Here is a 14,369-nt window from a genome sequence, read left to right as displayed (position 1 = left end):
CCTATGTTCACATATAATAGTAGATATCCTTTCACGTAAATTGGCTCTGTGATTCTGGTTTAAGGCCACCATTTTTCATTGGGTAGGCTAATATTGACAGCATCCATGCTTACAACAGGTGGATTCGAGCCTTATAGTTTAGCTTACAATACTTTGTGTCTTTTCCGACCCTCTTGTAAGGCAGGCAGGGTTACCATAGTGAAACTACCGGTAATCAAAAATACGCTTGCTGTCTTGTTTGAAAATGACAGTGAGTGTCTTTGAAATGTTTGAAAACATTTCAGGCAACCAAATAATAGTAAGGCTGTAGATAAAACGACCACGTTAAATTAAATGGTTATATTTAGTAGCATACAAACATGGAAACTTTAATCTTGTTTGAGGCGTTAGACTACAGTAAACTACCCAACTGGGTTTAGTTGTTGACCGATTGTTTTACTCTTGGGCTAGGAGGCTACAATGCCCTCACTGTACGGATCCATGATGGACTTGGGTTTGGATTATGTAAAAATTAAAACACATTACTGTGGGTGAGTAACGTAGTTTTGACTCGTGTCATGCAACTAACCGGTTTTTCTTTTTTTTTTTCTTCTTTGCGCTGTAAGCATAGGTTTCCAATATAAAATTGCATACTTATTCAATGGTTAGCCTAAACCAGTGGAACGAATCTGATGAATGCGAGTTTGGTGGAACTTAATCACATTTTAAACAGTTGCCTAGCCTACTGTAATTAAGAACATAATTCAAAGCCATGTCACTTAATACAACTCTGAGCACAGGAAATATATTTCCTATATTTACTGATGCATTCATTTCTTTCTTTCTAGTATGCCATGTTTGGTGCTACATAGCCTACCCGGGGAGATTAAAATGTGTGTATCGTTTTTAGCAGTAGGGGAGACAGGTAAAGCGTGGCATTGGGAAAGCAGATTCTACCAAATGTTTAAAGGATACACTTTCATGGACTCTGGAACTTTCAAACGACATAGAGATTACTATAGGCCTAAGACATTTTTTTCCGTAGCATGTCCTTGTAAACAAAATTATCTGTATATGTACTCGTAGGCCTATTGGTACAATTTATTCATACATACAGCTTTATGTCCCCTGGATAAAAATAAGCGGGGTCACAGTGGGGTCCAAAACTGGGCCAGCAAGGACGCCCAGTAGTTATTATTTTCCTATAACATGGACAGGTGGCATGTTGAGTCAAATGTCCTCATTACCAGTGCCATTTAGAGTTTTAGTTTGAATTGCTCAATGCCTGTCCTCCCTTTAAGCCTAATATTGTTAATTAAGTTCAAATAATAATGTCTTATTTCAGTTTCCATAATTTAACTAGTCGGTTTTCTTACCAGATGTAAGAGCATTATAATATAAGACTACCCTAAAATGTATAAGTTAAAGCTTAAGCCTAAGTTTTAAGACGATCTTAAAATCACCATGAAATTATATTGTGATTGCCGAATTTAACTTGAAAATTAAAGGCATTTGACATTTGAGTCAGTATACCTGGGGTTTCCTCCACTTGATTAATCTATAGGTCTATTAGTAGATAGACTGTCTGTAAATTAGTAGATAGACTGTCTGTAAATTTAATTGCAGTGCCACATAGTGTTAACATTGTGTAGTTTAGATATGTTTATTGTGTCTGTTAATGTTATTTTATAAAAAATTCATCAGTCATCCTGGACATGTTTAATTGTTCTGCAGCTGTAATTGTATTCAGTGATAAAATGTGTACAGTATTGTCCAATAGTCAAATCATAGTGTCTGTGATAACATATAAAGGTTTTGGGGGAAGTAGCCTACTTCTGGTGCAGGTTGGTATGCACCTGGTATTTGACATTCTGATGTTAAAAACGATTAAAGTAAAAGTCACACAATTCTTCAAAAGTAGGGTACTTGTCTTAAATACATGCATTAATTTTAAGTTTGTGGAGACTCTCAAGGTAGCCTACCAGATGCTGTGAAGTTGAAGTGAAATCTCTGAACTGGGGCAGCGCTCTTACTGAACTTTCAGGAAGAATTGGTTATTACTTGAGTCTAAATATATTTAAAGGGGCAGAAGAGTAATATGGCAATACCCTGGTGGTGTAAGCATGTGCTTGCAGACGGTCTAATCCTTTCAGTTGCCTAGCAACCAGTTATGAGCGGCCATATTAGCTTCCTTTAAGGGCTATTTACTGCAAATCAACATTGAGTTGAGACATTACATTTAGCCTATATTCCTATATTTTAGAGAACTACACATTGGCCTAACATTTTATTTTCATGTATGTGTAGACTTCATATTGATTATGAGTAAACACAGTTTCAACACTGTTTGGGTTGAAATATTGACTTTGATGCAGCCATAGAGCAATCTCCATTAATTGTTTTACTATTATAATTATACCTTTAAACAAACTCTACAAACTCCGCAAATGGTGTTAAAGTGGGTGACAACACATAAATTATACAAAAGTAAGAGCAGCTGGATAGCTTTCTATCTAGCTTGCTTCAGTGCATTAGAATGCAAGGTTTGAAGTCATATGGTTTTGAATAGATGTTTAATGGAGACTTGTGATACATTGTGGAAACAATTTGACCAACCAGGGGGATATTCATAAAAACAGTAATGGAAAGAAAAGTAGGGACAACCATCTTGGAATCCACAAATCCTATGCTATGGCTGGTAAATGGGGGATTCTGCCCAGTGTAGGATGCACTGGACTGTGCTCAGCAAACAGTGCAAGGGTTACCTAGGGCCAGGTTCTTACTGTAGTAAACTATTGTCAGAGAACTGCTTCACACCTGTACTTAATGCCTCTCCTCTGCCAGTCCCATGTTAAGAACTACGTTTTACAAATGTATTCAATACTCTTAAATAACCCACATCAGATTAAACGTGTTAGAAGAGTCTTAAGTGTATGTCAAGGAAGTAATGGTCTAGTCACAGAGTACAGAGCTGTCTTTTTAACAGAGAAGCAAACATGTAGAAAAAAACACAGCCTTTCCATTGTTATAGAAGTCATTTTTAAAGGTGTCTACTTTCAGTTCATTCAGTGTCCTGTATGTCTCTCATGTCCCTCATGACCTTTACCCAGGGGTGGGGCCTCTCTAGAAGACTGCCTAGTACAGGGAAGCATCTCTCACACTAATGGGGTCAGATAGGATCCTGCTTTCTCTTAATGACCTCAACTGTATAGCATTAATGACAGTATCTCTACTGTCACTCAAACTCATTCCGTGTATACTTTGTAAATTGTGTGTGTCAAAGTGTGTGTATGTGGGTGTGTGTGACTGAGCTGTGTGTGTCTACGTTTGTGTGAGCTGGTTGCTGGTACAGTGTAAGGGAGCGTCGGTGGTGCAGTGTGCCATGTTGGCAGAGGATGTGGCCCAGTGAGGAGAACTGGAGGCCTGCCTGCTGTGGGCCAAGCTGTCCCTGCTCCTCCCCAGAGGAGTGACAGTCCCAAAAACAAGCCCAGAAATACCCTTCCACAGGCCAATCTGCAACACTTCCACTACCTGTCCTAAAAATGCATCCATTTTTAGGGTTGTTTGTCTTTAGTGTTCCTTGTTCAGTGTTGTGCCAACAGTAGCAGATTCAGCCAGGGAGTCTTGATGTTTAAAGTGAACACACTCATGGTTCATGGAGGGAGGTTCTCTGAAACAAAAATACAGTATATTAACTGTACTGTATGGTATTATGCTCTGTTCAGTTTAGGGTTGGATTTAGAATTGGCTACATTGCTTTAAAGATGTCAACTAACATATTACTGCCCTGACTGATCCTTGCAGCCATTTTGTGCCAACAAAGAGCCAGTGTCAGGACCACAGTTGGCTGCTGTACCAACTAGAGGCAGTCAACAGCTAAGACTTGGCATGGATTCGACGCACAAAAAACTAAAACAATTACGAGTGACTGTCTCAATGGTGGCCTTAGTAGCTCAGAAAGTGGAGTGAATTGCTGCGTTAGAAGTAATAGGCTTACCGCATCTACCCAAGTTGGGTTTGCAATCAATTCGCAATTAACTATCTCAGTAGCCAACCTTTCCTGTATTCTATGTGAAGCCAAAATGTGCTTCCAAATATTCAAGAATTACCATATCAAACAGTTGTTTGCCATGGAGCATAATAATGCAGCCAGTCGGTGCTGCCTGTTTTTGTTCAGTCACCACATTATTAGTGGCTAACAGGAGAATTCTAAATGTGCTAAGCCATCGTGCATGTCTCCACCAGGCTGCTGCTGTGTGTCCTGCATGTCAGAGGAAACACCCAGACTGTGTCTGTGATGTCTGAAGAAGACCATTTCATTCATGTTGTAGCTGAAGACGAGGCCCATACGTACTAGTTGGTTACCATGGCTACATCACAGAACCTGAAGAGCTGCAGGTCATTCTTGTCATGGAGAGGATACCTTGACTTGTGTAGCAATGTCCTGCTGTAAAACGTGGGAATCACGATTTACCTATAACCATGAGGGATATTGTGTTTGTGTTTGTACACTGTCCCGTATTTTGATGTTTATGTTTGTATGACACTTTCACTCATGTTCACGTGCGGTGCATCAGAAGTATGAGGTCTATGCTGGTTCTCTGGTCTCACCAGGGCAGCATAATGCCAGATGGACACGCAACACACACAACATACAGACACACACACGTGCTCTCTCATCATCATGGATGATTCTCTTTCCTTCTGGTGGCAGTAGTCCCTGTTCATCTATGCTGTAACCTACATGTCCCATATCATTGTTTTGAACGCCTCACGTACAGTATGTGTAGGCCTATTGCGTGACGTCACTTCATCCAACAATACTAGGACTACACACTCATATCCTTACCCACTGCTGAAGACATACCTTCAGCCTGACTGGCTGCTTTTGATCCAACTACAATAGGAGGGCACCAAGTCAAAACAAGTGTCTACTGTGTGATAGTTGTTCAAGTGACATTATTTCGATCAACAATCCCCTTTTCAAAGGATAATTCAATTGTTTCTCCCTTTTAGATAATTCAATCCAGGTTATCCTTGAAGCATGGTCTGAATGTGTTATTCTGTTCTGTGTTGTGTGTGCAGGGACATGCTAATCACAGACCTGGCAACCACGGTAACCTACGTGGGGCTGTGTGAGGAGGTGAGGAGCATGTGCTGCGTGGCGCAGCAGCAGCCAATAACACTCAAGTGGATCGATGAGGAAGGTGGGTGTGCAGACCTAGCAAGTGATCACAGAACCAGTGATCTTAGGACCCTTAGTACCCACTCCCTTGCCCAGCCAGTCACTGGGCTAGCCGACCTGGAAGGCTTCATTAACTTACCACCAAACCACAGTATACTACTACAGTATACTGCAAACTTGTACAGTACATGGATGTTAAGGTTGATGGTATGCTTGTCTGCTGTGTGGGTATGTGTGCGTGTATGTGTGTACATGCATGCATGTGTATGTGTGTACATACATGTGTGTGTGTGTGTGTACATGCGTGTGTGTGTGTACATGGATGTGTGTTTGTGTGTGCTCTTCAGGGGATCCGTGCACCATCTCCTCTCAGATGGAGCTGGAGGAAGCTTTCCGTATCTATAGCCGCAACAGGAAGTCAGGACTCCTGCTGCACGGTAAGGACCGACACATTCCACTTCTACTTACCTCTTTAAACATCTTTTTGGAGGGGCTTCTTATGTGACCTTCTTCTGATATTGATCTCTTCTACCTTCACCTCATTTGAAATAATTATTGGTCAAAAATGGTGTTGTTCATGGATATTATGTCCAGATGAAAGTCTGTATGGTTAGATTGTGTGTGTGTAGGCATTAACAGATATGTTTTTACTTCATCTATATCTAGTTTTACCCAGTATCCCTGAGAAGCCTGGTATGCCTTGTCCTGGAGAAGACAGTAAGTACTGCATACTCGCATATACAGTCGCTTTTCATCAATGTTCTCATCGCCTGGTAGCTAGTTGTTAGTAGTTCTATGATGGGTATCGTTTGTCTGCTAAATGAACAAACAAACACAAATGAGTAGTTCCATGATACTTCAGGACTATTTGTAGAAGATCTATGGTGCATTTGGTTCAGTTCAGTACACTGACGGACTAGAGAAATAGAGTTTAAATGGTACAAGGAGACAGATGTAGCCCCTTTCAACACACGTTAAGTTTCTCTCCTAAGGTGGCAGGGATTTATTCTCATCTGTCTCCCTTGGTGGTGACAAACCAGCAGGCAGCCAGCCTTTAAGAAACTCCTAAAGCCTGCACTTTCTTTTCTTATCCTCTCCCTCCTCTTTCATCCCTAATACCTCAACTAATGTTTCCGTATTTCCCTCTGTTCCCACCGAGTCTGCCATTTTCTCATTTTCTCTTTGTGTTGACAAAGAGATCCAGCACCATAAACTTGTCCTGAGCTCTGATCTGGATGCTTCTGCATGGGAGCCTCCACTGAGAGCTGTTGATGTCTATGGTGCTGCTTGAAGAAAGCCCGGGAAGGGTTACAGAATGTTGTTATAGATACAACTAAATGCCTTTTAAGTAGCCTAATGGCCTGTGGTGTAGTTCTGTTTTGTTTTACGTCGGCCTCTTGCAATTCTCTCTCTCTCTCTCTCTCTCTCTCTCTCTCTCTCTCTCTCTCTCTCTCTCTCTCTCTCTCTCTCTCTCTCTCTCTCTCTCTCTCTCTCTCTCTCTCTCTCTCTCTCTCTCTCTCTCTCCCTCTCTCTCTCCCCTTCCTTCTCTGTGTCTCTCTATCATGTAGTCTTGTGTTGCTTGGCGCACTCCCTCCCCGTCTATTTGCTGCGACAGCAAGTTTTGCCAGCTAGTGGGCCGCAGTCCTGTGTGTGCGTGTGTGAGGGAGTGTATGTGTGTGTTGGCGTGTGTGTGCGTGAGGGATGTCTGTGCTCTGTCCTGAGGCAGACCTTTCCCTTTCTCTATGAAGAGAACACAGCTACGGGACACTGACCGCCAATCTGTAGGTATGTGGCTGTAATGTGTGCTGTTGGGTGCTATATCCCCATTCTGTGGATATGCATTGTAACATGAGTTCTTTAATCTGCTCTATCCTCGATTTGCTGTTGGCTAAGTATTCCTCGCAATACAGAGAAAATGCTATTTTTAGGCTCACTAGCCAGTTGTTGATAGCTGCTGTGAGGTCGCTGTGCCTGTTGGCCCATAGATGCTGGTTCTTGTGGCATTCATTGTTGTGTAGGAGGAAGGAAGTATAGGAGGAGGGAGGTGAAAGAGACGGAACTAGGGGTGGATTTGGAAAGAGGAGGATGAGAGGGGCGTGTGTCTATCTTCCTGCTTGACTGACTGACTGCAATTAATCTATTTTTAGCAGCAAGTTTTTATCTTTGATATGTCTGACCATTTTTTTGAGGACAGCATTCACAGGGAATTCATTCATCATCAGTGCAGCATCAGTCTAGACTGCTTAGGGGATAGTCTGAAGAAGGACCAGGATCTTGGTCACATTGCTTTAACGTTTGCTTGTGTGGAAGTGAGGTCACAGACTGGTTTTTCTTAGGCAGTGTAATTATGTCTCTTGGCAGGGTGGGGTCATTGTATATCTATTCCACATTCGGGAATTGCTTTCGGAAATACTAGAGCCCCTTATTATAGGATCCCTAAGGAATTTAGTAGAACTGTTTTCTTTCAACTGTTATTGGATTCTGATCTCAAATTAGAAGCACGTTTGGCAGAGTTTTTTTATTTGACTTTGGTGTCTCTATTCTGGAATCAGAATTCTATCAAATGGTCAATTGTCTACGCAAAGGTGTACTTCAGAAATGTGTAGGGATATGCATTTGAGGATCACGCCTAGCGATGAATTTTGCAAGACAACATCATTCTTGCTGTTGGTAGGTTAGGAAACTGCTCTAGATATCCCTGCACCCTCCCGTCCCCAGCTTGACACACTGTAGCACCATCATTCATTTATCAACCTTTTACCTTCTGGGGCCCAAAATCCATTACCGGTTTTGTATTTTGGGCATTGTCTAGTGATACTGGCGATGGGAAAAGACAGCATGGAACTGTACTGAACACTAGGAACTTAGAATATCTTGTCTTTGGTCAAATTGATGGGTGGTTCCTCAATGTCTAGGATTGAAAAGTGAAAATTAACCTTGAACCTTGACAATTAATAATAATTTATTGACCCTTATGTTTTAATCCCCTGCTGAAGTATATCATCCAGTGACACAGAAGGGCCCTCTCTAAAATACACTGTTACAAGGATTCCCTACCCAAAATGTTGCACGCTGGCTTACTGATTCATGCTTGTCAAGCTCAATGTGTGTGTGTGTATATTTGTGTGCGTCTGCATGTGTGTGCATGTGTGTGTGGACACACTGCTCAGGCTGTAAGTGTGAACAGACCCCCCTCTGTGTGGGATAAGTGAAGGGTGGGGGGAAGGGGGGGATGGTGAAAGCCTGGATGCGCTCAGGCGATGGAGGCTGCCTGTGCTGGGCTCTCCAGCCGTCCCCCACGTCTCCTCCTCCTCCTCCCCCACGCTCATCCACTCCACGTTTTCCCAGCTGCCTCAGCTGTGTGCCACCGCTGTCTCTCAAGGGACGTGGCTACTGCTAACCCTGTGAGCCTGGCTACATCATAGAGAGAGAGAGGGAGGGAGGGAGAGAAAGGAAGAGCATTGTACCGTAAGATATCTGCTCTTCATGTACAAGGCAGGCACTCCCTCTTTTTGTCCTTACCTCACATCAGCAGTTCTAATAAAGGCAGATGGCATTATGGAATAGACTTCAGTAGAGGATACAGAGCAGGAGCCAGAGAGAATTAAATTGTCAAAAAAAGGAGGGCAACACTGACAGCTGTAGCAACCGTGCTAGGGCGGGAGAGAAGGAGTGAGGGAGGGGTGGAGAGGCAGAGAGCAGGAGAGGGAGGAAATAATTAAATAATTCACAGAAGAAGAGGAGAGGCATCGGGAGAGCAAGATAGAGAGAGGAGAGGGGATGTAGCCCTGTTTCCTTGCTGGCTCGGCGTACACACTAGCCTGGATAATGTGCTGAAGGAGGCAGGAGAGAAAGGAGGAAGGCGACCGGTGAGCATCCTTCCTCCATCCTTTCATCCATCCATCGCTCCATCCATCTTTCCATCTCTCAACCGTGGACAATAGATTTGGACAGCCAGGTCATTCTCCAGGATGTAGCATGCATGCGTGTGTGTGCATCTTCTGTCGGCTTCTATGGTATGTGTGTGTGTTTTTTGTGTGTCTGTGTGAGTGAGTGTGTGTTCATCTCCTTGTGTTGCAGGCAGTGATTGTGTATAAGATGTGTGTTACCAGCTAGCGTGTCCACTGGTGGCTGTTCCCGGCTAGCTGCCTCCTGAATAGTAAAGTCCTGGCCCAGTCTGTTGTTGGCTGTACCCTTGTTCTCTAAAATTCTTTAGACTTGCTATGGAGTGCGGCAGGGTGTGTGTGTGTGTGGGGGTATATAGGCAGAGCAATGTGTGTGTGGATGTGCAGCAGTGTTTGTGTGTCTGCAGTGGTGTGTGTGTGTGTGGATGTGTGTGTGCGTGCACGCGCCTGCTACCTACCTGTCTGTGATTGTCAGTGCTACAGAGGAGAGGCGATAGAACAGAGAAAGGCTGGCATCTCCCTCCCCACCTCTCCTCCAGCTCCACCAGCATCGCCCAAGGCACAAAGGAAACGCGACTTAACACATAGAGCTTTCTCTCCCTCTCGTCTCTTCAAAGGAGGACAAAATGCATCCTAAAAAGGATGATGGTATGTGAACCAAGTTACCGTCTGAGAAAAAAAACAAAACTGTTCTATGCAGATCTGTTGAATGTATGTTGATATGCTTCCATGAGTCAGCCTGGCTCATTCTTGGCATCAGTTAAGGACTCTCACAGTGCATGTAAATGATAATGGTTTTCTGAAATGGAAAAAGGAAGCTTGGCTGTTGTGACTTCTCAGTTGACGGGGTTATATTTATGTCATTACACTGCGTATTGTTTGTGTTCTCAGTTAGGGTTTCTCTAAAATAGTCACGTCTATAATTCACCCCCTTAGGGTAACATAATTAGCACAGGCAGAGCTAATAAGTAGCCATGCTCATTATAAACAACACCAAATACTGGCTAGCTAGCTAGCTTCAGGCTACAGAAGGGGAGAAGCTTTTAGAAATGTTTGTTTTTACTCTGGGAGAGTGGTTGATGTGTCATTTAGCTGATGTTGCTATTTCCCACCCAGCTTGTCCTCCCTCCCTGCTTGTCCCTCCCTACCTTGGGATTCTGTCCATGGCACTGGGAACAAAGGTGCATTGTGGTGAAAAGATACTTTGAGAGCATGCACATCTGGGTTACAATGGCGTTTCTGGTAGACTGTATGTGTCCGTGTCCATCTCTGACCAACCCGCTCTTTTTCTCTGTTTCTTTCCTTCTTTTGTGCTCAGTACCGTGCTCAGTGGCACTCTAATGTGAGCTATAAGTGAGAAGGTAGGTAGTATGCTAGATGTCCTGATAGGGTCAAGTGGTGGATACAACAGGAATATGTTGTAGATGAAGTGGGGAAGTTCCATTTGGTACATCAAGTTAGTATTTTACATTTGATGATGATGATGCACTTTTAGACTCTGCTCCCTTGCCCTTGGCTCCCTTGCGGCAATTCTGGGAAACGAATATGGAGATGTATTGGGGCAGGCTGGTTGTCCCTTTTTTTTCCGCTCCCGGGATCCATGTTCCATGCAACCTGAGTCATCCACTGTATTGATTGGGGAGCTATATTTGTATTTATGTGTCTGTTTGTGGATGTCTGTCTGTGAGGAGTACTTCCTGGGCTCTGATCTAGTCCTAGCCTGACTGGCCATGCATGGTTTATGAGAGGCTTCTCACAGAGATGGTGCTCTCAGCTGGCCAGCTGGTAATACACACACACACACACACACACTCTAATGGCTACAGTACATAATAAACATAATACATCCACTTCAACAACCATAATAGTTGATGCCAGAGATAATGTCAATAACCACGTTGTGATTTATAACTGGGTGGCGTCATTCTAGTCGGAACCAGCATCATTTGTTGGTGGCGCACGGCAACCATGGATACTCACCCACAAGCTTGTGATTATGTAAGCAGATAACTGCAGGATTGTAATGTGAAATAACCACTTTAATCCTCAGCCAAACCACCGCTGGTCTGATTGAAATGATCCTAATGCAATGCTGAGTGATTTATCAAGGTTTTTGCATAACAGGTTAGCATCAGTTATTGTCATTATATGGAATATGATATTAATGCACTATTAAGCTGTTGTTAAAAGGTCTAACGTTGTTCTGTTAATAGCTTTGAGCTGATGAATCGTTTTGTTATGTGCTGTGTGGGAGATTTGTCTGTATTTTGGTATGTATACAGTTCCATTTGTTGTAATGCTCTTGAATGCTAGAATGAAACCTAAATTGGAAATCATATTTCAGTTTCTAACTATACACTTATGTCGCTGCTTTCATTTAAACTCAGTGTTTCCCATATTGGGCCTAAATATCTGTATTCAGTAGCTGCATGTAACCTATTCTGGCCTGTACTCCAGTGAGCAATCTTGATTGTTTATCAAAATGGCTTCTCCTAATTTCCCAGGATGTAAGAAGAACATGCAGTTCAACATTCAAATATCCTCCAGTCTCTCAGTAGTCTGGGACAGTATTATTAGCCTAGTATCCACAGGGCCTTGTTTTGCCCTCTTTTTTATTTACAGTTGGCTAGGACTCCCTGGCTGACAGAATCTCCAATCTATTTGGACATTCTAGTGTTTGAAGGCTGGATGTTACATTACTGTATTTTGTATACATCTTTGTTGTTTTGGTTGTAATTCATATTTGAAAAAGAATCAGAAAATGTTGTTTGTGTGAGTCAGTGTAGTAATGAGCTCTGTCCTCCCACAGTGGCCCTGCGCTCTTCACCTTTCTTTCCCACGCAATCTCTTCTCTCTCCTCCTCTGCTCACTCTTTATCTCTTTCAAGTTGAGGCCCTGTTCCTGTGTGTAGTGAGTCCTGTTGCCTTTTGTTTCCCAATGTGTGGTCTTTCTCTCTGTCTCTCTGTTTATCTCCACCCCCTTACACCCCTCTCTCTGCCTGTCTCCATGGACAGTCTCTGTAGAGTGGCACAGGCACAGTGGCCCCAGCAGTTTGGGTTTTGTGATGGCAACATAATGAGGCGACTTGAGAACTGGATCAAGAGCAGAGACTGCCCCAAGCAGGACGGGGTGTGCAGGCGACCATCTCAAAATAGACGGGTGGAAAATGCAGGCTGCTTTTGACACATACACACAGATCTCAGTTTATGCCCTAGAGCCTAGACCCTCTGACAATCTAACGACCAACATAGAATCATGCTTTCCTGGTGGTGGGTCTTCAACACATGGGGAACCATAAAGCCAAAATGTGAGCAGCTGGAGATTTGGTTTAGTTGCACTAAATTATTCATTTTAGAACCATGCCACCCTTAAAGTCTGTTTGCATATTAATAGAACCTTACATCTGGTGGGCTCCATCTAAACATAATTTATCACGGATCATAAAAATCTCCTTAGATATATTAATATAGGGGCCTGTATTGTTAATATACTGTGAATATGTATGTTCAGTACCTCATGTACACCATATGTAACGTACAGAATAATACTCACCATCAGTCTGTCTGTGGTATATTATTGTGTGTGTTTGTGTACTGCAAGAGGTTGTTAAATACTTGCGACAGTAACATACAGATAACCAGCGTGACAGTGCCAGCTGATCAATTACCTGGCTATAATAACATTATCATCCCCATCATTTCTCATCACACTCTCAGCCAGCTCACCGGTTCTTATTCACCTCTAATTGTTTCCATTTCTCTGTGGAGGTCATCCCCAAACTCTCCCCTCACTGCTACATGTTTTAGCCCCCACATCCTTCCTCCAAGGATGGGCACACAGACATACTGACACACACTTCACCAGCAGGGTGTCTGTTTGAGAGGGCTGGTGTGTAAGCCTGTTGAAGGTGTGTGTGTGTGTGTTTGAGGGGGGGGGGTGCAGGGACAGAGGGTCAGGGTGGGTAAACCCTCCCTTTATCCAATTACTTACAGTAGCCACCTGTGTACTGTGGTGAGCCATTTCTATTTCTATGCTTGCTACACTTTCCATGCTTTCTACATTCCATTAAGATCAGGTAACTGGACAGACACAAACAGCGGGATAACAAGGTCATCTTTCAGCATAAAGGGTTATCTACCTTAATCATTGCTCACCTGCTTCACATTATAAAATAAGTAATGCTAAGTCATGAGTAGGGAGAACTGCTCAAATACCTGTGTCTTGTTGTTTTACCGCAAGGGGCCAAAGGATACAAATGTACTACAAAGTTAACTACATTTATAACGAAATCGTGCTGACAATATGTAACTAAACATGTCAGGCAAAACACAGTGTCACACTCTGTGGACATTCTTCGGTCTGCCTGTAAACTTTGACCTTGTTGTGCTGGTCCCCCAGAGCATGCCAAATCATTTGGTTGTATGTCTGTTCACTCAGCCTGTCACGGCTCTCACACTTCAACACACTCCATTTGCTCTATGCCATGCTCCTCAGTGATTACATTTTGATCAGCGCCTTTTCCTCGCACGACTCGTTTCCCCACCCTGCCTTAGTCACAGATATGCTTTGTCATCTCATCCAGAGGATAGAAGGATACGGGAGTATATTTAGCTTTGATGCTAACACAGCAACCCTCAAGCTCTCGCTTCTCACAGGAGTGTTGACACACTGTTGGTTAGCCTTAGAGAGCTAATTAGTCACCTTATGTGTTCCTGTGAAAGATCAGGGTTTCTTTAGCAAAAACCTGAGTGTAAACTATATCCGTTTATGCGTTTAATCCAGGATAGGAGGCTTGGTGTTGATCTTCAAATCTTCATCATGACCAGATAATCAGATTTTAAATGACTGTGATCCAAGACAGTCATTTTGCCTAGAGTAATACAGAACAACAGAAAGTATAAGGGGGTTTTATAAATAGCGTTGGGCAGAATGCATACTTGATTTGCGAGGACACCCCTGGGTGAGACTTTTGTCTAGACACCGTTACCTTGGCAAAGTGCCCCTTGAAATCAACGAGGGCCTTTTGGCCTGCCCTCTTAAAGCATTGGAGCACCACGAAGCACAAGAATCAATCAATACACAACTGATTGGGTCTCTGAACACACATGCACACTGAGGCTACTAGACCACCCTCCATGCTCAAGGTTAAGTAATACGTATATCATGTTTCCCTCTCTTTACTTCACTTTTGCATCTCAACCTTTATGAAGGTTAGCAGGAGGTATCCGAGTTACTGTCCAGTACATTCTATAAAGAAATGCTCCAGAAGGGCTTTAATGAGGGAGTCAGGTTTTCACAGC

At 43.1% G+C, this 14,369-nt stretch overlaps 1 protein-coding gene across 8 annotated transcripts in view; it reads left to right on the top strand.

Annotated features, from left to right (window-relative positions):
• The first annotated feature begins 48 nt into the window (after window positions 1-48).
• Window positions 49-14,369, top strand: part of prkcz (protein kinase C, zeta) — a 52,606-nt gene continuing 38,285 nt past the window's right edge. The window contains exons 1-5 of one of the 8 annotated variants that reach the window (XM_047039803.1): window positions 49-210; window positions 451-530; window positions 5,065-5,186; window positions 5,512-5,601; window positions 5,831-5,881. In XM_047039803.1, the coding sequence (XP_046895759.1) occupies window positions 106-210; window positions 451-530; window positions 5,065-5,186; window positions 5,512-5,601; window positions 5,831-5,881 (448 nt within the window). In that variant the 5' untranslated portion in view covers window positions 49-105. Of the gene's footprint in view, window positions 251-450; window positions 531-5,064; window positions 5,187-5,511; window positions 5,602-5,830; window positions 5,882-6,813; window positions 6,950-8,581; window positions 9,181-9,459; window positions 9,718-14,369 lie in introns of those variants that run through there. The other 7 variants (XM_047039804.1, XM_047039813.1, XM_047039810.1 and 4 more) reach the window with 7 other exon arrangements.

Source organism: Hypomesus transpacificus, chromosome 18 (assembly GCF_021917145.1).
Source record: "Hypomesus transpacificus isolate Combined female chromosome 18, fHypTra1, whole genome shotgun sequence".
NCBI lineage: Eukaryota > Metazoa > Chordata > Actinopteri > Osmeriformes > Osmeridae > Hypomesus > Hypomesus transpacificus.
Note: the sequence above shows the minus strand (reverse complement) of the source record. Positions and strands in the feature narration are given on the sequence as shown.